Genomic DNA, 21,164 nt, shown 5'->3' with positions numbered 1-21,164 from the left:
ACATCTCCTTCGGCACTGCCAACACAACTCTGTCACATCACTCCTCATACCCACTCAAACCCCATCCTCATCTTACCTGCACCTACTCACCTCGCCAGTACTCATCCCGCCACTACCACTCAACCCAATCCTCATACAATCTCATGGCTCTATCCCATACTCACCCTCTCGTGCATCTCTCTCACGGCCAGCCTCACTCAACCTGCCACCACCTGTGCTGCAGCCACAGGACATGCATCACATATGTGCAGTAGGCAGCGTAAGGCAAACGTGTCGTGAGCATGAAGGGGATGCACAAGGGTGTTTGAGGATTTGTCATGGTTGTTACTTATATTGAATTTCAGAACAACTCACATCACACATTATATTGGCACCACCACTGCCATGTCTTCGCGAATCCTGTCCGGTTTGTGCAATAATGCCCGCTCCTGGGTATCCCTACGAGGACCCACCACTGATGCCACCCATTGGGTCACTGCAGAGTGGGTGTAGGTGTATTTGCAGGGCTCTTCTGCGCAGACGACTGAGAGACATCGGGTATGTCCCCGGTTGCAGCCTGGAAGGCTGTGGAGCAGAAGTTCGGGAGGGCAGTGGTGACTTTGACAGCGACAGATAGGAAGATGGTGCACGGGCCAGCCAGGAGCAGCTCGGCATGAAAGAGGCTGCAGATGTCCACGGCTACATGTCGACTGACTCTGAGCCTCCGTGTGCACTGCTGCTCAGAGAGGTCCAGGAGGCTGAGCCTCGGTCTGTGGACCCTGTGGCGAGGGTAGTGCCCTCTGCGACGCATCTCTCTCTGCGGTAGCCCTCCCTCCTGCTGTACAGGTGGATGTGTCACAGCACTGTGTTGTGGAGCTCCACGTGTCAGAGGTGGACGGCGTGGATGGCGAGGCTGGTGATGCTGTTCGCCCTCCGAGGAGGTCATGACTGCAGCTACGGCGGCCCCCATCCGCAAGATGTACATCTGAGGGGGTCCGCAAGGTAGGTACATGTCTCCGGACCCCGGGGTAAGTGTGCAGGTTGGTGACTTTGACCGTCAGGAGGAGGGTGGTGGAGGCCAAACTTTGTCCCAAGTGACAGAGCGGCCTCCTGCAATGGGTGAGGGTCTCCCCACCCTGCCCCGACCTGTCAAATGGACCTTTGCAGCTGCCACAGGCTGACAGCTGCAACACGTCCATTCGAGCTGGGAGTGTTTCCCCAAGTGTGTTAAACAGTCCCATGTTGTTCCAAAATCCCACACAGTCCCTTAATCAGGTCAGTTAATGACCTGAACAAGCAAAGTAAATACTCTCAAGTGGCATCCCGCTGGCTTTAATTGCATGCGGGATTCCCACCAGCGGGGGCTGCACGCGCACGCCGGCACGTCATTGGGGAACCCGGAAGTGGGCGGGATTGAGGCGCGATCCGGTCCCGCACCTGGATTTCGGGATTTTCGGGGGCCCCCGCCGAGAACGCACCCGGTAGCGGGTGCTAAAATCGGGCCCATTATGTCAGACTCCAAACAGATCTAAGGAAATATCAAACTTACTAAATTAAAGCAAAAGTAGATGCATTAATATTATTTAGACAATACTGGCAGATCACCCAGTGTTGCTCACTGTAAGTTGGACAATATGTTGTTTCATAAGGCCAGGAATATCATACCATATAGTGCACAATGTATCATTCTGCTTCCAAAAAAAGAGTAGCGTCCCTTTAACGATTATCACTTACTAACTGTTCCCCTCCCCATTCCCATCTATTTCACTTAAGTCAAGACTGCTTTTGCTTATAGATCTGCTCTACTGTAGACAGGATAATTTAAGCAGGTTAAAGGAGCGTATCATCATCAAAGCAGAGACCTCATGTCAGGCGTGTCTAACGTGCCAGTTTCCAATCGCATCTCAAGTAACTTCCAATAAAAAAAAATCAGCTAAATGGCATTTTTAAAACTGATTCAAATACAGCATTATAAACATTACAGGGGTCAATGGCTGCAGTAATGGTGTGTCAGCTGTGGCTCAGTGGTAACACTAAGTCAGAAAGTTGTAGGTTCAAGTCCTACTCCAGGGACTTGAGCATAAAATCCAGGCTGATACTCCAGTACTGAGGGAGTGCTGCACTGTCAGAGGTGACATTAAAGCTGATGTAAAAGATCCAGTGGCGCTATTTCAAAGAAGAGCAGGAGAATCTCTCTCCAGTGTTCGAGCAAACATTTATCCCTCAACCAACACCACTGAAAAAACAGATTATCTGGTGTTTGAGGGAGCTTGCTGTGTGCAAATTAGCTGCTCTGTTTCCTTCTTTACTACACTGCAAAAAAGTACTTCAGTGGTTGTAAAGTGCTTTGGGACATCCTGAGGTCATGAAAGGTGCTATGTAAATCTTTCTTTCTGTTGTGTTGCTAGCTCAAATCTTTTCCCACAAAGATTTATCTTGCAAGATACAAGATTCCCCAATCGAGTGTTCCTGGCAAAAAGCAGCACTTGCAGGTAGTGCTGATTGGGAAATTGGTGAGTTGGAGTGGGGGAAAGTAGGGGTCCCATAGCCTCTAATTTTCTGTCCATTTAGAATTAATGCCCTCCACATCGAAACTCCCGTTAGGTGCTCCTGTCACGTGAAGCTCTGTGGCGGAAACGCTAAATTGTGAACATCCCTCCCCTTCCCATCAAGTACAGATATTATTTCTACAGGAACTCTGCATACTTCCCCAAATGTAGCCATTTGAAACTTAAGCGAGCAGCCTGTAGTTTTGTTATTTCTGCTGAAGGACCTTACGAGCAAGGGAGATCTTTCAGTTTCACATCACTCTTATTGCTTATTTGTTGAACCTGCTTTAGTTAAATCAATTTCACTGCTTCAAATAAAACCCTCCAGCAATCTGTGCACTCTACTAGTTTCACATCAGTGCTTCTGTTACTTTTTAAAAGGGACACTTATAAAAGCAATTCGGTGGTGCTTTCACATTGCAATAATAATGAATGTATAGTATGACTGTTTCTTTAAAAAAAAATGGAGTTTTAGGCCACCGATCAGAGCAAAAATTGATTCATCAGAAACAGTGCGAGGCGACCTCGAGGAGGTAGTTTCACACCAGTTCAGCTGCAATACAACAGCAACTGGTCAGCCTATGTTATGGTAGCAGGAGTGGAGAATGAAGGGTTTGAATACGTTTAAGATTAAAGTTAAAGAGCTTCCCTGGTGCTTTGCTGGAGTGCTTTTAATATGAGTGAAGAGTATTGAGTCAACAGCGAGTGGAGCTCTTTATGTGTACAAGTGTGCTTACATAAAGCTCTACTTTGGCCGAGCAGCAAATGAAGGAAGTGAGGCAGCAGAACAACAACAACTTGTATTTACATAGCGCCTTTAACGTAATAAAACGTCCCAAGGCGCTTCAAAGGAGCGTTATCAAACAAAATTTGACACCGAGCCACAGAAGGAGATATTAGGACAGGTGACCATAAGCTTGGTCGAAGAGATAAGTTTTAAGGAGTGTCTTAAAAGGAGGAGAGAGGGGTACAGAGGCGGAGGGGGTCGAGGGAAAACTGAGCATTATTCCCTCGCACTGTTCCCACAGCAGGTACTGGTGTCTAATTATTACAGCAGCTTAATTTCTTATAGGGACAATTTTACTAGTAGGTTACTGAAAACATCATTGGATTGCTGACTTGTGCACACAGTCTGTATGTGGTAATGTTTATATCACACTGGTGAAGTTGCCATAGTTACGGTTGCAATATGTTACTGGTTTTCCAACGGAGGTAGTCTTCAGAAATGGGAACTTGTAGGGTCACTGCAAAATTAACTATTTTCTTTTAAAACCACTTAAAGAAAAAAGTCAACATTCATTAGTTGTTACGCAGCAATATTAAGCACTAGACATAAAAGTAAAAAAATGAAAGAATAAGGAATAAGAGTGAGCGGATGAAAGGGAAGGTAGAGGAAGCTGAGTGTGAAAACAATAAAAGTCAGATTATTTATTTTAAGTGTGTACGGTTAACATTACTGTAGTACAGCTACTTTTAAAAACAGCTGAGGGACTGGAATTCTCTGGACCTGCCAGCAGTTTAAGGGCTAATGATAAGTTTTCAGAATTGGGTGGAAAAATTGATCTGATCTTCATAACTATATGACGAATAAACTATTTCACTGCACAAGCTGGTGAACTGGGGTCAAAAGCACCAAATCCATTGGCAGCAAACCCGTTACGCTACTCAACAAATGAATGTAAACAGGGGTCATGGAAATTCGTGTTGGGACAGCTGAACCATGGAGCAGCACAGGAGTCAGTGATCAGTCAATAGGCTACTGTCCCCCACCCAGTCACTCTACCTTTCAGCTGCAGAAGGTCCGCAGTAGGGTGAAAGGTCAATTGCTCGCTGTATTACGGATCAAGGTGATCACAGTACCCCACTGCCAACCAGTGATTTACCAACATATGCCGTGACATTGGATATGCTGTGGCTCAGCTGGTAGCACTCTTACCTCATGAATCAGAAGGTTGTGGGTTCAAGTCCCACTCCAGAAACTTGAGCACAAAATCTCGGCTGACGCTCCCGTGCTGCATTGTTGGAGGTGCAATCTTTCCAATGAGATGTTAAACTAAGGCCCTGTCTGCCCTCTCAAGGTGAATGTTCAAGATCCCATGGCACTATTTCAAAGAGCAGGAGAGTTCTTCCTGGCCAATATTTCTCTCTCTACCAACATGACTAAAACAGATTATCTGGTTATTATCATGTTACTGCTTGTGGGACCTTGCTGCGTGCAAATTGGCTGCCGCATTTCCTACATTACTACACTTCAAAGTAGTTCATTGGCTGTAAAGCACTTTGGGACGTCTTGAAGTTGTGAAATACAAGTTTGTTCGTTCTTTGTGAGCTCATCCTAGCTTCTAGTCACTGGCCAGTGAACAAATACCATTAAAATGGCCACTTATTTTAAGGAGGGCATCAAAGCTGCACTTTACATTGTTGACAATGTGGTTGCACTAAAAACCTGCCCACACCCTCACTCCCCAGCTCCAGTAACCTAGTTGGTGAAGATACAGTATCGTGTGGTGCGAAGCCTAACCAACCATAGAGGTTTGAGGTTCCGTCTCCGGCTTTTGCTGAGTAAAGCTGCTTTTATTCTGGCACCTGTTTAGGTTCGATTCTGGGAAATCTTCATTCATGGATCTCGCTGTTTGCGCTACCAGATCCAGCCCCATGAGGTACTAAGGTCTACGATTCTGCCACCAGGATAAAGGGAGCTGGTTTCAATAGCGCAAAGGCCAGGAGCTGGCTCATGGGACCCACCCCAAACAAGCAATAAAATCGACTTTAGTGGACTTCAGCCGGAACAAAAGCCAGGTTATTACAAATGACTTCAGAACCCTGGACTATGGGGCGAAGGGGTGAGAATGTTATCTAACGTTCTCACTCCTGATCACTATCCAGTGTGCTTATGTGAACGTTGAGTGAAGAAATGTACAGCCTTGGCTGTCATGCCCATATGGTTGAATAGTCTGTTGATACATACTCTCTTGCCTCACACGTGATGAGTGGCCACTTGAGTGACGTACTGAGGGTAGCGGTCCCCCATGGAAGGGTATCCCAGCATGAAATCGGTGTCTTCAGGTCAGGTGAGGGGGAGGGGGGGGGGAAAAGGAGGAGGGACTAAAAAAACATTAAGAAAAGTGTGATTGCTACAAACTAACTGCTAATGTTTTTGAGATGATGTGGAGATGCCGGTGATGGACTGGGGTTGACAATTGTAAACAATTTTACAACACCAAATTATAGTCCAACAAATTTATTTTAAATTCCACAAGCTTTCGGAGGCTTCCTCCTTCGTCAGGTGAACACACCGTTCACCTGACGAAGGAGGAAGCCTCCGAAAGCTTGTGGAATTTAAAATAAATTTGTTGGACTATAACTTGGTGTTGTAAAATTGTTTACAAATGTTTTTGAGGACAGGTTTGTTAGGACTGATTCATATGATGCACACAGAGATTGGGTCATTGTAATAATCTGTTTTAATATTAGTATTTGAACAGTGTGTTTTGGTCATGGGGCACAGCCCTAGGCAGGTATCGATCGAAAGCCTGGAGGCAGAGGGGCAGGGATGGAAGGCAGAAGAAAAGGCAAGACAGAAAAAGGCTATTAGATACATACACAAAATGGGGGGGGGGGGTTGGGGGAATCCCCTCTGTGCAATATGTGTACCAAAATTGTCAACCCGTCCGTTTACAAAGAAAATGGTTGTGATTTTGCTACAGAGGAAATATCTCCCCTCCCCCCACTGTGTTTAAAATAAATGAGGTAATGATCACAAAGACCTTCTCTGCCTCTCTCTCTTATGCTGAACAGAATTTCTTTTCGGTAAGTGAAAAAAGCTGACACCTGCAAGGTTAGGATTCTGACCAGAGGCTGACCTTGCTGCACACAGCTCATGTTCAAACCTGACAAATATTTCTCAATATGTAGAAAAAAAACACTGCCTACAGTCAGACAACTGCAATCCACCCTCAACATTAACCTGAGGGTAGATTACAGCAAATGCTTAACTGCGAGGCTACATAACGTCATGCAATTACTCCCACATCAGGAATCCTAATTTGCCAACCTTATTCCATGGAGAATGGAGCCATGTAACATTTTAATGCAATTCCTTTTAAACATTTAAAATCAGTACCTTCCTCGGCTGCACTTTATGGATTCAATGGAGCAAAAGCATACTTACAACTGTAATCATTTCTACTGTAGTCTTGGATGGATACAATATGTACAATAACACAAAAGCAAGCATTTCAAATGCAGCTGGATGCTATAATGAGAAAGCTAGGGTTCCAGAGGGATGAACTTTGGGCCGCATCCCTGAATTTTCTTATAGATGGAAGATGGATCGAGGGACACAGAGGAATAATGATTACATCGTTATTTTTGTAACCAAAAGAACCTTTCACAAGTCTGGAATTGTAGCTGGAACAATCTCAGCCCAGCTTCCCATTCACTGTGGTTGGAGCGGACATGTTCTTCTGACGCCTTGGGACGATTAAGGCGCTATATAAATACAAGTTGTTGTTGATGCTGTGGTAGGTAATGAAAATAGAAAAATGCAACTGGCTTTCTCCTGTATATAAATAAAACCAGACTTATTGTTTTATATTCTAATCTGTTTGCTACAAACCAGTAATAAGAATTTCAAAATTAAGCCTCAGCTAACCTGAATGCAACATGCAAACATGTCCAAAATGGTTTAACACAGTGTACCAGGCGTAAGCGAATCACCAACCTAGGGTATTGACAATCCTGGAAACTGATCTGCAAGGAATTACAGTAATGTTATGCAGCTCAAGATATAGATGAACTTCTTAATTGGAGCACCTCGTTAGTGCCTGTTTCTGGGGCATTCTGACGAGGACAAATGGGCGGAGATTTGTAACGCCAGATCCCTACTCCAGTAGTGCATGGACCACCTTTTTGGGTGGGTGGAAGCAATGTTGGACTATGCGCTCCTGACATGTGCCAGGAATAGGCCAATTCTTAACTTTTTAGACTTGACTTTCCCAGATGACGAAAATTGGCCCTGATGCTTTAATCATGCGTTTAGATTCTGCGAGTTTAGAATCATTACAGAGCCAAAACTGTTCTGCGCCGACGCCAAACTTGTAAACCAAGCGTGAAAGTCTGACCCGATTCCAAAGTGAAACACACGAGATTCCTACCTCCAGAGTCTCACCACACTTTACTCCAGTAACAGGTCAGGCCCAGACATCAGGTTGAGACTGCCCTTACAGTATAGCTGCAGCATTGCTGCAAAGCAAAACACTGCAGTTGTAGTGTAAATTCGCCTTGAATTATACGATGATTTTACATTGCATGGCACCTAGGTGATTGACCCCAGTTCCCAGAAGTGTGGCTCCTGTGGTTCCCCTCCAAGTCACACATCATCCCGACTTGGAAATATATCGCCGTTCCTGGGTCAAAATCCTGGAACTCCCTTCCTAACAGCACTGTGGGAGAACCGTCACCACACGGACTGCAGCGGTTCAAGAAGGCGTCTCACCACCACCTTCTCAAGGGCAATTAGGGATGGGCAATAAATGCTGGCCTCGCCAGCGACACCCACATCCCATGAACTAATTAAAAAAAAGCCCCTCACCGGCCAAATGTAAAACTGCTAAGATTAGTGGTGTAGAAGTCCTGTAGAAAATCAAAATACCTTCTATAGATATAAAATGAATTCCTGTAGTGGCCAATCTTATACAATAATTAGGAATGATGCTAGTGTTAAAAATACATGAATTTAGAAATTACTCTTTGCAATATTAATGGATGAACACTTTACGCATTCTTAAGACATATCTCCACCTCCCATTTAACCGAGGCATTTGCCCATTTATTTTTACATGGGTTAATGTCAGTTGATATTGGACAGAGAAATGTAATGATGACAACAACTTGTATTTATGTAGCACCTTTAATGTAATAGGTGTCCCATTGTGCTTTATAGAGGCCCTGTAGTTGAGAGATGACTGAAAGAAAAGTTTCCAAAGCCAGGCAGTGAAGTAGCAAGATGAAGGTTTAAAAAAAGGAGGGGAGTTGCAGAAAGTAGAGCTGCGATACCTGAAATTTCTGTGAAGTAGAAGGGTCAATGCACAGGTGGTTAGAATTGGAGGACTGAAGGGTATGAGCTGGGTCACAGCACTGGAGGAGGATACAGAGATAGAGTGGGATAAGGCCATGAGAGATTTGTAAACAAGGGCAAGGATTTTGAATTCAGTGCGTTGGGGGACAGAGAGCCAGCGGAGGTCAAAGAGGACAGAGTGATGCCGAGCAGGACTTTGTGCGGCACAGGATACATGCGGCGGCGTTTTGCACAAGTTGGGGATTGTGTAGAATGGACCTTGGGCGGCCAGCGAGGGAAAGCATTGCAGAAGTCGAATCTGGAGGCAATAATGGCGTTTTTAAAAATTCGTTCATGGGATGTGGGCGTCGCTGACGAGGCCAGCATTTATTGCCCATCCTTAATTGCCCTTGAGAAGGTGGTGGTGAGCATTGATATTGGGTTCAGTGGCAGATGGGGTGAGATAGGGTCAGAGGTAAGCAATGTTGTGGAGGTGTAACTAAGTGGTCTTGGTAATGGATAGAACCTCAGCTCAAATTTGAACAGGATACTGAAGTTGTGCACCATATGGTTCAGCTTGAGTGAGTATGGTAAGGAGTCAGGGAGCAAGGCTATGGAGATTATGACAGGAACAAATAGAATGGCTTTGGCTTTCCCAGTATTCGGTTGGAGAAAGTTCTGGTGCATCCATAACTTGATGTCGGATAAGTAGTCTGACAACGCAACTAGTCATGGAGTCGAGGGTGGTGGTGGTGGTGAGGTAGAGCTCGGCACACATGTGGAAACTGACCGCTTGTTGTGAATAATGCTGCTGAGGGCCAACATGTAAACGTGCTAAGAATGCATTAGTTCAGCCACTAATATCACCAACAGTAACACCGAGACTATGCTTCTTAAGTTCAATTAAAAAAAACTGCTTTACTTGGGTCACCATGTGGCCAATGTAAACAAGAAAAAGGAAGTAAAGTTAGAAAGGTATGATTGCCCTAATTCCCATGGTAATTGTATTGCTGATGCATGTTCACTACAAGTGTGAGGTCATCAAACACAGCCTTCCTGGTGCAGCTAATCACATGCAAGCTGCCTCAGAACTGATAAAACTCAATAGTTTCTTTTAAAAGGGAAGGAAACTTTAGAAATGAGTATCGAGAATGCTAGGCACTTAAACCAATGGTAGGAAGCAAACCTGTTTTAGCTGATATCACCAATACATCTGCTCTGAGTGAATGGAGAACTAAGGTTGTGATTTGTGAAAGAATTTACTTTGAGATTATCCACTATATACACACACAAGAGATTTTATAAAACAGTGAAGATAATATGCTACTGTGAGATAAGGAGCACACGCACTGTCGACTAATCAGTAGCAGAAGTACCTAACCTGAGAGCTTCCTTCCCCTTTTGGGTGAATTTTCCATTGCTATAACAATGCACCTCAACCCCAACTTTAGAGAAACACGCTGTAATTCTCCAGTGCAATATTTGATTTTCCATTCCAGCATTTATTAAGTGATTTCTGAGAAAGACTGGCAATTGTGTCTCACTGTAAATGGGGAATTTTGTAATGCAAACTTGCATCCAGCTAGGAATAGTATCAAACCCCCAAGGACCCTTACCTCTATCATCTCATTATCCTTGGTTGGATTGAATGCTTGGAGGTGAAAAGTGAACGTTATAATAGTCTGTTCCATTAAGTCTCTGAAGGTAGTTACAATGAAGCTGATGACTGAATAATGGACCTTAAACTCGTGACTATCTGGTTATGAAACCACACTTTGCCACTGGGTTTTCAGCTTATCCAATCTGGGATTTTCTAAGTCAATGAAATACACTGCATTAAAAATGAGCGTAGTTGCCATGGTAAAAGTGTCTTGCAACCCTAATGTGTGTAGATGAGGAAGAGACGAGATCGGCAATGCAACGATTGGAGATAATTTCTAGTTGCTACAGTTGTTTTTCAAATCTTAGCTCTATTTTAGAAAGAAAAAAAGAGCAAGATTTAGAAAACAAGTTTGCGGGGAAAAAGAAGTCTGCAGCACAAACTTCACCCAGCAGTCAAGAGCATTAAATAGCGGCAGTATTGGGACACCATCCCTTTCATAAAATTATACAGCACAAAAGGATGCCATTTGGATACCATATCTGTGCCAGCTCTTTGAAAGAGCTATCCAATTAGTCCCACTCCCCTGCTCTTTCCCATAGACCTGCAATTTTTTCTTTTTCAATTATATATATCTAATAAACCCAAGAAGAGTACCTTCTACCAAACTAATGAGAGTTTTTATTTTTAATTTCCGTGCCAGTTACACTCTAGCCTCTCAGAGCGAAATTGTCATTAACTGCTGAATTAGGAGTAGTTTTGTGTTATGGTCCCATACCAACCAGGAACTGTATTAAGACAACTCAAACTCATTTCACATAGGATGAAGGATAGAAGAGACATTCACTCTGCAAATCAGAGCTGGATTTGAACCCAGGGCACTGGGATGAAAGGCCAGTATCTAAACCATCTAATTCATGGGGAATCAAACTTCCAGCCACCCTCTCCAATCTTTCAGGTCAAGTTATTAGTTGGTCAAAAATAATTTGTTTACTTACATTCCCAGCAGCCTCACTTATTTGCTTACACAAGCACAATGCATTGCTGCAATGCTGGTTGCCAGGAGACAAACAAGAAATTTTAATTCCTTACAGGAACCTTCACATGGGGAGGCTGAGATAGTCAGAATGGTGAATAGCTTAAGACTTCATTAATTAAATCTGCCTCCTTCTGCTGTATTAGTTGTTCTAAAAAAAAGTACAACACTGAAAACTGCATATTTCTTATCTCTATACTTTGCACTATTTAAAACTACAATGCTCCTCAAAATTGTACAATTTGAAAATGCCACAGAAAAGGTTTTCTTCCTTTTATGCTGGCTGTAAAATAATTTGTTGAGGATGGATGTAGATCAAGATTTAAGATGTTGTATTTGAATTGCATGGTTCAATGCGTCAGAATAGTGTCCTTTATTTCTGGGGCCTGGGTTCAGATCAAGCCCAAGCTGATGTTTCCTCTCTTGTCCTAAATACTTTGGACAGCCTCGAACAAGTTTCTAGCAGTTGCGAGTCCAAAGCAAATGGGCAATAAAACTGTTGGTCTTACTTGGAGAAAGAACAAGGAAGGCTGACGTGAGAAATAAAACATCACACTGGTGCTCTTGCAAGCCTGGGGGTTAAGGCACATCTTGGAAATAGAGTAGAGGGAGCATTAACGATCACTAAAGTTGTTTTTATTTTCATAATAGTTCCTGGATTTTTTTGGCGTTCGTGAATCAGTAATAAAAGAATCCTTTTCCTGACATTTGGCACGGTGGGGGGGGGGGGGGCGGGAAGAAAGAAAAATTCTCCTCATTCTTCACATTGAAAACTGGGTCAAAAGATGTGGCACTTTGCACCCATGATATCATCGTGCACACTGAGTCTTTCACACGCCATGCATAATGCGCAGTGTGTACAGCATACAATGCGCATGCACCTCAAGACACAATATTCAGCTCCAAATTCAACAGAGAATTGCACTGAGGTGAACTCAAAGTTTCTGTATTATATGAGCGCGCATTGAGAACACATTTAGATAATGTTAACTTGTTTCAACAAACTGAAATTTGATTAAAGATGATTAGATATATAATGTGACATGCTTTGCACTATTAAACACCAAGCCAAATAGACTTTAATATGGAAATTGGCTACGATTACAATTACTATAATCTGCAGGTTTATAAAAATTTGACTTCAAACACTCAATTTCTGTTTTTGCCCACAGTAATGTCTACATTAAAAAAGGTCTGTTTTTTTAAAAAAAAGTAAAATTGAAAAGACTTTTTGCAACTGCCAATGAGACCCATAAAATCCGCGTCCAAGAGCTGTGGAAATAATTGCAGGCTGTCATTTTGATTAACTGCGCCTCATTTTAAATCTCTTGCTTCTTTTATTGGGTTTTTGCAACGTTCCAACTAAAAACTTGGTTTTCTTTGAATTTACCTGTGATTTTTGGGGTCCAATTTTACCTCCCCGATTTTCTCCTTGTTTTGGGTGCTAAAAATAGAACCTAAAAAGCACCTGAAAAAACCTGGGGTCTTAAATTGGTAACAAAAAAAAAACAACTTTAACGATCCTTACTAACGCTGCATTCCCAGTGACCAACAATGCTTGACGTGGGTGCGAGGTGCAAAATAATAAAAGGGGGAAAAATTCTATTCTTTACTCATAACGATATGTGTAATATTCATCAAAAAACATTTAATTTAATGTAGAATCTTTTTAAACGCCTACAGCAAGGGTGTGACTTCGAAGAAATGAGAAAATTCCTCTAACAAAAGGGATATACTTTCCTCTGCATGTAAAAAGAAGATATCGCCAAAGGATATTTGTTGGCACAATTCTACTTCACAGCAATACAAACGTACATGGGGTAGTAGTTACTTGTAATATTTAAGGTAAAAAGAAAAACTTTGTATCAAAACTTTGAAATCAAAACAGAAAATATTGCAATGTGCAGTGGGCTGACCAGCTTCTGTAAAGAGAATTAAAGAGCTAATAAACAATTTTCTGTCAGATGCTGATTGACCTGCTGTGTACATCCACCATTTAGTGTTTTCACTTGCAATATATTTTGGGTAAAGCTCTGGGAATAAACCATCTGAAAAATAAACTTGTTAAAAAAAATGAAGGCTCTGTGAAGCAAACTAAATCATAGAAATTTACAGCACAGGAGGAGGCCATTCGGCCCATCGTGTCTGTGCCGGCCAAAAAAGAGCTATCAAGCCTAATCCCACTTTCCAGCTCTTGGTCTGTAGTCTTACAGGTTATGGCACTTCAAGTGCACATCCAAGTACTTCTTAAATGGGATGAGGGTTTCTGCCTTTACCACCCTTTCAACCAGTGAGTTCCAGACCCCCACCACTCTCTGGGTGAAAAAAAATTCTCCTCAGCTCCCCTCTAATCCTTCTACCAATTATTTTAAATCTATGCCCCCTGGTTATTGACTTCTTTGCTAAGGGAAATAGGTCCTTCCTATCCGCTCTATCTAGGCCCCTCATATAATTTTATACACCTCAAATAAATCTCCCCTCAGCCTCCTCTGTTCCAAAACAAAAATGTGTAAATTAATGGCTCAGTTATTGGAATGTGCAATTTTTGAGTTTTATGATTATTAGTAAGTTACCTGCAGTGTTGCCCATGGTCAGTTGATGAATACAAGATGGTGGCAGAGTAACTTCAGAAACCAACCCCACAGAGCCACCTCGTGTCCAGAGCCAGCAATTACAGCGTGACAGTTGACATAGCAAAATTGAATGGGAAATGGTGAATCTTGACAAAGTGTGACCCAAACTTTCTGACAACGGGATGGTTTGTGGATAGAAAGTGCAAGCCCAAAATAAGATATCTACCATAGATGAGGTAACTTCAACTTTGATGGCGGTGGAAAACTGCCGCCCATTATACACCCTGTCACCGCGGTGTAGCTCGGGCCCCCAATCAGATACCGCCAATTTTCCGGCCCTGCCAAAGTTGAAAGTTATCTCCACAGACTTTAATGCATTAAATAACCTCCAGCATTTGAAATGTCTTCTTTTTAATTAAAAGCTTTTGCTGTACATAACACTGCACTCCCCATGTTCATCAACATATCAATACCCCTTCTGTAACTTTGAAAACTGTATTTATTAGGTGGATACATATTATAACCCCTCTGACCAAACTGTGGCTGATGTACAAGTAGCTTACCATCCAGAATGGCCCACTGCCCATCGATTTCGGTGTGTTTTAAGTAAGAGTCTTCAATCGTTGGGTCATAATCTGGCACAAAAATCTTTTGGAAGAACTGGATGGTGAGAGCACTTTTTCCAACACCGCCGTCTCCCACCACCACAAGTTTGTACGTGGGGAGATTGTCACTTGGAACGGCACTTGTTGCCATGTCTTAATTTAACCTGTCAAAAAAAAAGACAGAAAACAGTGTTAAACCCATAACTGTTTTTTTTACCGTGAAGGAAATTGAGAAAGTTGCTCCAGGCAATTTATTCACTACGCTGAATGGTTCAGATATCAGGGGACACAAAGGAAAAATAAGAATGTTAAAATAAGGGAACATAGGAACAGGAGTAGGCCATTCAGCCCCTAGAGTCTATTCCGCCATTCATGGAAGTCAGGTGGTACTTGTATCCCTTTAGGTAAACAAGGATATGGAATAAGTTACCAGGGAAGGACATTGAAGCTGACATTATAAATGGGTTCAAGAAACAATTAAAGATAGGTTTCCGAAGATTGAACGGATTGAGGGCAAGAAGGTGGGTAGTTGGGATGGAACAAGTTGGTTCGGGCTCTTCCTGCTCCTCAAACTTTACACTCCAAGCTACAGATTTTATACAAATAAACAAACAAACTTTGGTCCACAGAATGTGAGCACCAGCAAAAAATCATCACAGTTCAGGATCTATTGATCATTTTTCGAGAGAATTAAAAAAAGTTACCTTAAATCTTGTGCTTTAAAAGCATAATGTATTCCCACAAGTAAAAAAAAAGGGGGGTGGGGGTCAGAGATGATCGGTAGTTAAAGTGCTAATTGTCACAAGAGAGAGAGCATCCGCTCAGCTGCTTCCTCCCCCCACCACCAACTTCTTTATGTTCACTAAGCCAAATGTCCCACAGGTCCCCCCACCCTAGTCCTGAAACCCCGAGCTGAGCTTCCAACTCTATATCCTCTCAATCATAAAACCCACTTATTTCTATATTGTTGCCTGGTTCCACCCCACCTCAGTCCATCAGTCAGTGAAACCCTCATCGCTGCCTTTGTTACCTTCAAAACTTGGTTGCTCCAATGCTCTCCTGGCCAACCTCCCATCCTCCAACCTCTAAACTTCAGCTCATCTAACTCTACTGTCCGTATCCTTTCCTGCGCCAGCTTGTCCATAACCCCCTGGGCTTTATTAATAGAGGCATAGAGTACAGAAGCAAGGAAGTTATGCTGAACCTTTATAAAACACTAGTTAGGCCTCAGCTGGAGTATTGAGTTCAATTCTAGGCACCACACTTTTGGAAGGATGTCAAGCCCTTGGAGAGGGTGCAAAAGAGATTTACTAAAATTGTACCAGGGGTGAGGGTCTTCAGTTATGTGGAGAGACTGGAGAAGCCGAGATTGTTCTCCTTAGAACAGAGAAGGTTAAGGGGAGATTTGAAAGAGATGTTCAAAATCATGAATGGTTTTTATAGAGTAAATAAGGAGAAACTGTTTCCAGTTGCAGCAGGACGGTAATCAGAGAGCACAGATTTAAGGTGATCAGCAAAAGATCAGAGGTGACATGAGGAAATATTGATTTTTAATGCAGAGAGTTGTAATGATCTGGAGTGCATTGCCTGAAATGGTGATGGAAGCAGAGTCAATAGCAACTTTCAAAAGGGAATTGGATAAATACTTGAAGGGAAAGAGGCTAATTGAACAGCCTTTTCAAAGAGCCGGCACGGGCATGATGGGCTGAATGGCCTCCTCCTGTGCTGTACTTGTACCTACAATGTAGGTCTTTTCTGACCTACATTGGTTCCCAGTCCTCCAACTCCTCAAACTTAAAATTTTCATCCTGATGCTTCAATCATCCATGGCCTTGCCCTTCCCCATCTATAACCTCCTCCAGTGCTACAACCCCTCCCCCCTTGAACTCGCTGTTCCACCTGACACTGGCCTCTTGTCCATCCCCCTCCCTTTGCCCCACTGTTGGTCATGCCTTCAGCTGCCTGGGCCCCACGCTCTGGAATTCTCTCCCTAAACTCCTCTGCCTCTCCACCTCCATCTCCTCCTTTAAGACTCTCCCTAAAACCCACCTCTTTTATCAAGCCTTTGGCCACCACTTGCCATTTCAGGTCACAAGGAGGTTCCATTGTCACACATTCGGGTCACACTATCACACAAGTAGATGTAGGGCAGTGTGAGTCAACACCCATAAAAGTAAGATGTTTGGACCGCTCACTGGAGCAATTGATGCCATTGAACCAGAGAAGGGATCTACAGCAGACCTGAATTCATTATCAGTTACCTTATACTGATGGCAATGTAAAGGCTTTGGAAAGTAATAAGCTTTTGGAGACTGCAACATTTTGAGTAAATAATATTTAACTACCAAACTGTGAAATTCTGTTCAAACATTTCTGCACACAAGAAAATGTACAGTGTTACTGACTTTAGGGAAATGTTAGGTGTGATATTTGAGCCTGCAATTCAGACAGATTGCCAATCCACTTGAACATCTGGAGCTGTTCCATTTTTAAAGAGTTGCGTACATAAAGCAGGTCCCTTTTTTAAAGCCAAAAAAAGTGACTGTTGCTGGTAACGAGTGACACTTAGCAGGGCTGAATGTGCACTTTTGAAACCAGTAAAGAATATGCAGTGTTTGGGGTATATGGGCCTCATAAAGTAGTTCAATGAGCAAACTTCTTTGGAATTGCTCAATACCATTAAATACTAACAACCACCCACCTACACTTTACAGCATTTGGCGTCAATCTAAAATTAATTATAAATAAACTTAAACAAAGCAGATTACTGTAGTACTTCAGAAACCACACAGTGTCACATTCATGGGTCTAGCGAAAATTGGCATTCGGACTAGCTTTTATAGAGAAACATAAGTATTACTGAGGAGTCCAAACTACAGTGGACCACTTTAGTATAACAGTGTCTTTGTGAGCTAAACAAAAATTGTGTTATACTGTCTTATATTGTTTCTCTACCAACAAGAGGTCCATAAACAATGCAAGTCATACAAGAGACCTGGTATAGCAGTTCATGTGAGGATTTACTGTATTAAGAGTAAACTTTAAAAAAAAATTTAGATCACTTTTCTCTCCTTCCCAATCATTGCTTAGGTAACAGAAGCCAGCGTGCAGATACTAAGTGCGAAGGATCCAAGTGGATAATGGGAAGATCCTCCACAATAGAGAGGAAAAAAAAATCTACTTTCTTCCCCCTCCTCTCCTCAAGGTGCTGACTGATGCTGCGTTATGGTTCCATAGGGGTTGGCTGCTCTCCAATTCCTGCTGCTCTCCAGTTCCTGCTAAGTAGCTTTCACAAAATGTTGATTACCAGTGAGGTCACATTGGGAAATTTCTTCATTTCCTTCCTCACTTTACAAGTTACCATTCCCTGCCTCATTAAATCTCTCATATGCTACGCACCACTCATCGACTTGGCAGGGAAGTGACTTGTTCTCAGACCATTGCCAATTCCACCCTAATCCAGCTACCAAGAGGTGTACAAATTGATACGCGTCCACTTTCCCCTCCCTCTGGATGGCCCAGCTGTGATTGGGTGGGGAAGCTGCTGGGGAGAAACTAAATCCCACCAAGCTGGAGTCACTCAGTGTCATTTCTGAAAGGTTTTGCAGTAGAGTGGATAATGGATGCAAGTCTGCGAGATTCCTTTACATGTAAAAAAACAACGGACAAAGTTACATGGATTGCAAGAATAGAAAAATAAATAAGTGCTGTGGTCTTCAAATATTTAGTGCCTATTGAAATCTGCTATTCACTAATCCTGATCACTCTCCATTAGGTGTATTACATCATTTTTTTTAATGGATTTGCTTTGTTCTAGATGCCTGCTTTCTCAGCTTGCAACACAAGACCCTAGTACATTCACTTCCTCCCCTTGATATAAAGTACCTTAGGTAACTTGATTCAATATAAAAATTGGTTACACCTCATCATTCAACTTGGAAAGCCTAGTGCCAAAATATCCAGCTATTCAACCCAACATGGGCTAGGTTCTAGAGACCATAATACGTGATCAAATTTAATATTCACTTGAAAAGGCACAGGTTAAACGAAGGATAGTTAGCACGGATTTGTAAAAGGCAGATCACTCCTGACCAATTTATTCGAGTTCTTTTGAGGAAAGAATGGAATGTTTTGATGAAGGAAATGAAATTGGTGTTGTGTATATGAATTTTCAGAAAGTGTTTGGTAAGTTACCATATACACAGGCTTGATAATAAAATGAATGTGCATGATATTAAAAGGTATGTAGCAGCATCAATATGAAGTTGGCTAAAGGACAGGGTAATGGTTAATGGATGTTTTCAGACAGGACGGACGTGAAGAGTGGTATCCCCCCCGCCCCGAGGTCAGTATCAGAACCACTGCTCTTCTCAATAAACTTGAATGGGGGGGGGCACAACATGAAGATTTGCAAACAACATAGGAATAAGGAATAAATGGTAAAAAAAAAATTCAAAAAGGAGAAGAGCAGGGAGATTTAAAACACGATTTTAACCCAGCGGGAAAGGTGTGGGGGGGCAGGTGGTGGGGTGTTAAAACTGTTGCTGGGCAGAAGCTGCTGCATTCCCACTATATTAACTGCGGGGATTCCGGCCGAGTGGAGGCCCCGCCACAGGCAGGTGGGGGCTTAATTAGAATGTGAAAGACGTGGCCCAATGAGGTCATCAACACCATGTCGCAATTTTAACTTTTAAAATCACGGTAGGCCCGCACAGCAGAACAGGCCATCAAGCTGAGTATATATATTTTTTTCATTTTTGAAAGGATTCCCTGTGGACCAGGAGGTGCTGTTCCCAGGTCCCGCTAGGAATCCTTGGGCCTCACCAGTGCCGGCTTTCCCTTTCCTTGCCACCACTGGCTGTTCTTTGGAGACCCCCCGCTCCCAGCACTTAACTTGTGGGGCGGATCATCCCCTTGGGACCTGGCGCCTTCTGCCCGCCAGCCCCGACGTCAGTCCTACCAGCTTTGGGTGGGAGACAGTACAAGCATATTTAAAGTGAGTTAACATGGCCCAGGCCGCATGCCGTGAAGGACTCCCACCCGCCTCACACCCCGCCCGGCTCAAACCCGCCCCAGGTTAAAATCGGGGCTTTAGGGACTCGGATAGACAGATTTTTTTTAAAAGTGAGAAGATAAGTTGCTCAAGCTGTTTCTTTAAAAAAAAAGGCATGTGGACTCATAGGTTTTTCAAATCGGGGCACAGGACACTAAAGTAAAGATGGAATGCTTAAGCTGTACAAATCATTTGTTAGGCCACAAGTAGAATATTATGTCCAGCTTTGGGCATCTTCTTTAAGAAGGATGTCAAGGCCATGGAAAGAGTATAGAAGAGATTTACTAACATGATACCAGAGATGAGAGACTTTAGTTAGGAGGAAAGACCAGAAAAACTGGGGCTCTTTTCACCAGAACAGAGGTTAAGAGGACATTGAGAGGTTTTGATAAGGTAAATAGGAGGGGGTGGGGGGGAAACTACTTTTATTTGCTTAGTCAGTCGGTAATTAGAAAGCATAAATTTAAGATTACCAGAAGTACAAAGGAAAAGGATAGGAAAATTATTCTATTACGACATGGAATGCCTTACCATAAACAGTAAGGAAGTAGAATCTATAATAGCTTTTAAAAGGGAAGTGGATAAATATTTGAAAAAGTAAAATTTAAAGGATATGGGGACAGAGCAGGGGAATATGACCAAGTGGAGAGCTCTTTCAGAGAGCCGGCATAGGTGGAATGATCTAAATAGCCTCCTTCTATAAATTAAGATGGAACGCACGCTAACATAGCTCAATCTCTTTGGTCCTTTAGTTAGAATTTGAGAATTGCTTTCAAATCCCAATTTATGAATTACAAGTGGAATTTATTAATGTAGATTTGTCTGTTATGTGGGGTCTCCATCCTCCTCCCAGCCACTGTCCCAGGCGGAATCAGACAGTTGGAAATCTCGATGTCCCATTTGACCCAGAGTTAAGTTTCCGACTCCATATCCTCTCCATTACAAAGACCACCCACTTCCACCTTGTCACATCGCCTGCCCCCACTCCTACCTCAGCCCATCAGCTACCAAACCTTCACCCTTGCCTTTGTCACCTCCAGACTCTATTACTCCAACACTCTCCCGACTGGTCTCCCACCCTTCATAAACTTCAACTCATCTAAAGCTCTGCTGCCTAATCCCATTCTGCACTAAGTCCCGCTCGTCCATGCTGACCTACATTGTTAAATTTTGAGGCCATTCTCAGGTTTAAATCCCTGAATGGCCTCACTCCTCCCTATCTCCGTAACCTGGTTCAGTGCTACAAGACCCCTTCCCAAACTCTCCTTTCCTCTAACACCAGCCTCTTGTGAATCACCCCCCGCCCCATTATTTAGCAGCCGTGCTTCAGCCACCCAGGCTCCATGCTCTGGAATTCCCTCCCTAAATTCCTCCACCTCCTTTACGAACCCTTGTTAAAACCCACCTCTTTTACCAAGTTTTCGTCACTTCTCCTAACCTACTCCTTTGGCTTGGTGTCCATTTTTCCCTTATGCCTCTGAGATGCGCCTTGGGATATTTTTCTACGTTAAAAAGGGTGCTATATAAATGCAAGTTGTTGTTGTTCCACTGAATGAAGTAACTGGGATTTAAGAAATGGGAAACAATACTTAACTCCACAATTCACCACACATAATTTCAACCTATGCTGTCATGGGGATGGATTGATCAGAAACTATGGGGTAAATTTTAATGGGGAGCTGGGAAGAGGGTGGGCAGGGGAATTCCTGAC

At 43.0% G+C, this 21,164-nt stretch overlaps 1 protein-coding gene across 2 annotated transcripts in view; it reads right to left on the bottom strand.

Moving 5' to 3' along the window:
* LOC137323530 (ras-related protein M-Ras) overlaps positions 1-21,164 on the bottom strand; it is a 49,181-nt gene that overhangs the window by 22,022 nt on the left and 5,995 nt on the right. For both annotated transcript variants that reach the window (XM_067987101.1, XM_067987100.1), the window contains exon 2: positions 14,359-14,564. In XM_067987101.1, the coding sequence (XP_067843202.1) occupies positions 14,359-14,551 (193 nt within the window). In that variant the 5' untranslated portion in view covers positions 14,552-14,564. The remainder of the gene's footprint in view (positions 1-14,358; positions 14,565-21,164) is intronic.

This window comes from Heptranchias perlo, chromosome 7 (assembly GCF_035084215.1).
Source record: "Heptranchias perlo isolate sHepPer1 chromosome 7, sHepPer1.hap1, whole genome shotgun sequence".
NCBI classification, from domain to species: domain Eukaryota; kingdom Metazoa; phylum Chordata; class Chondrichthyes; order Hexanchiformes; family Hexanchidae; genus Heptranchias; species Heptranchias perlo.
Note: the sequence above shows the minus strand (reverse complement) of the source record. Positions and strands in the feature narration are given on the sequence as shown.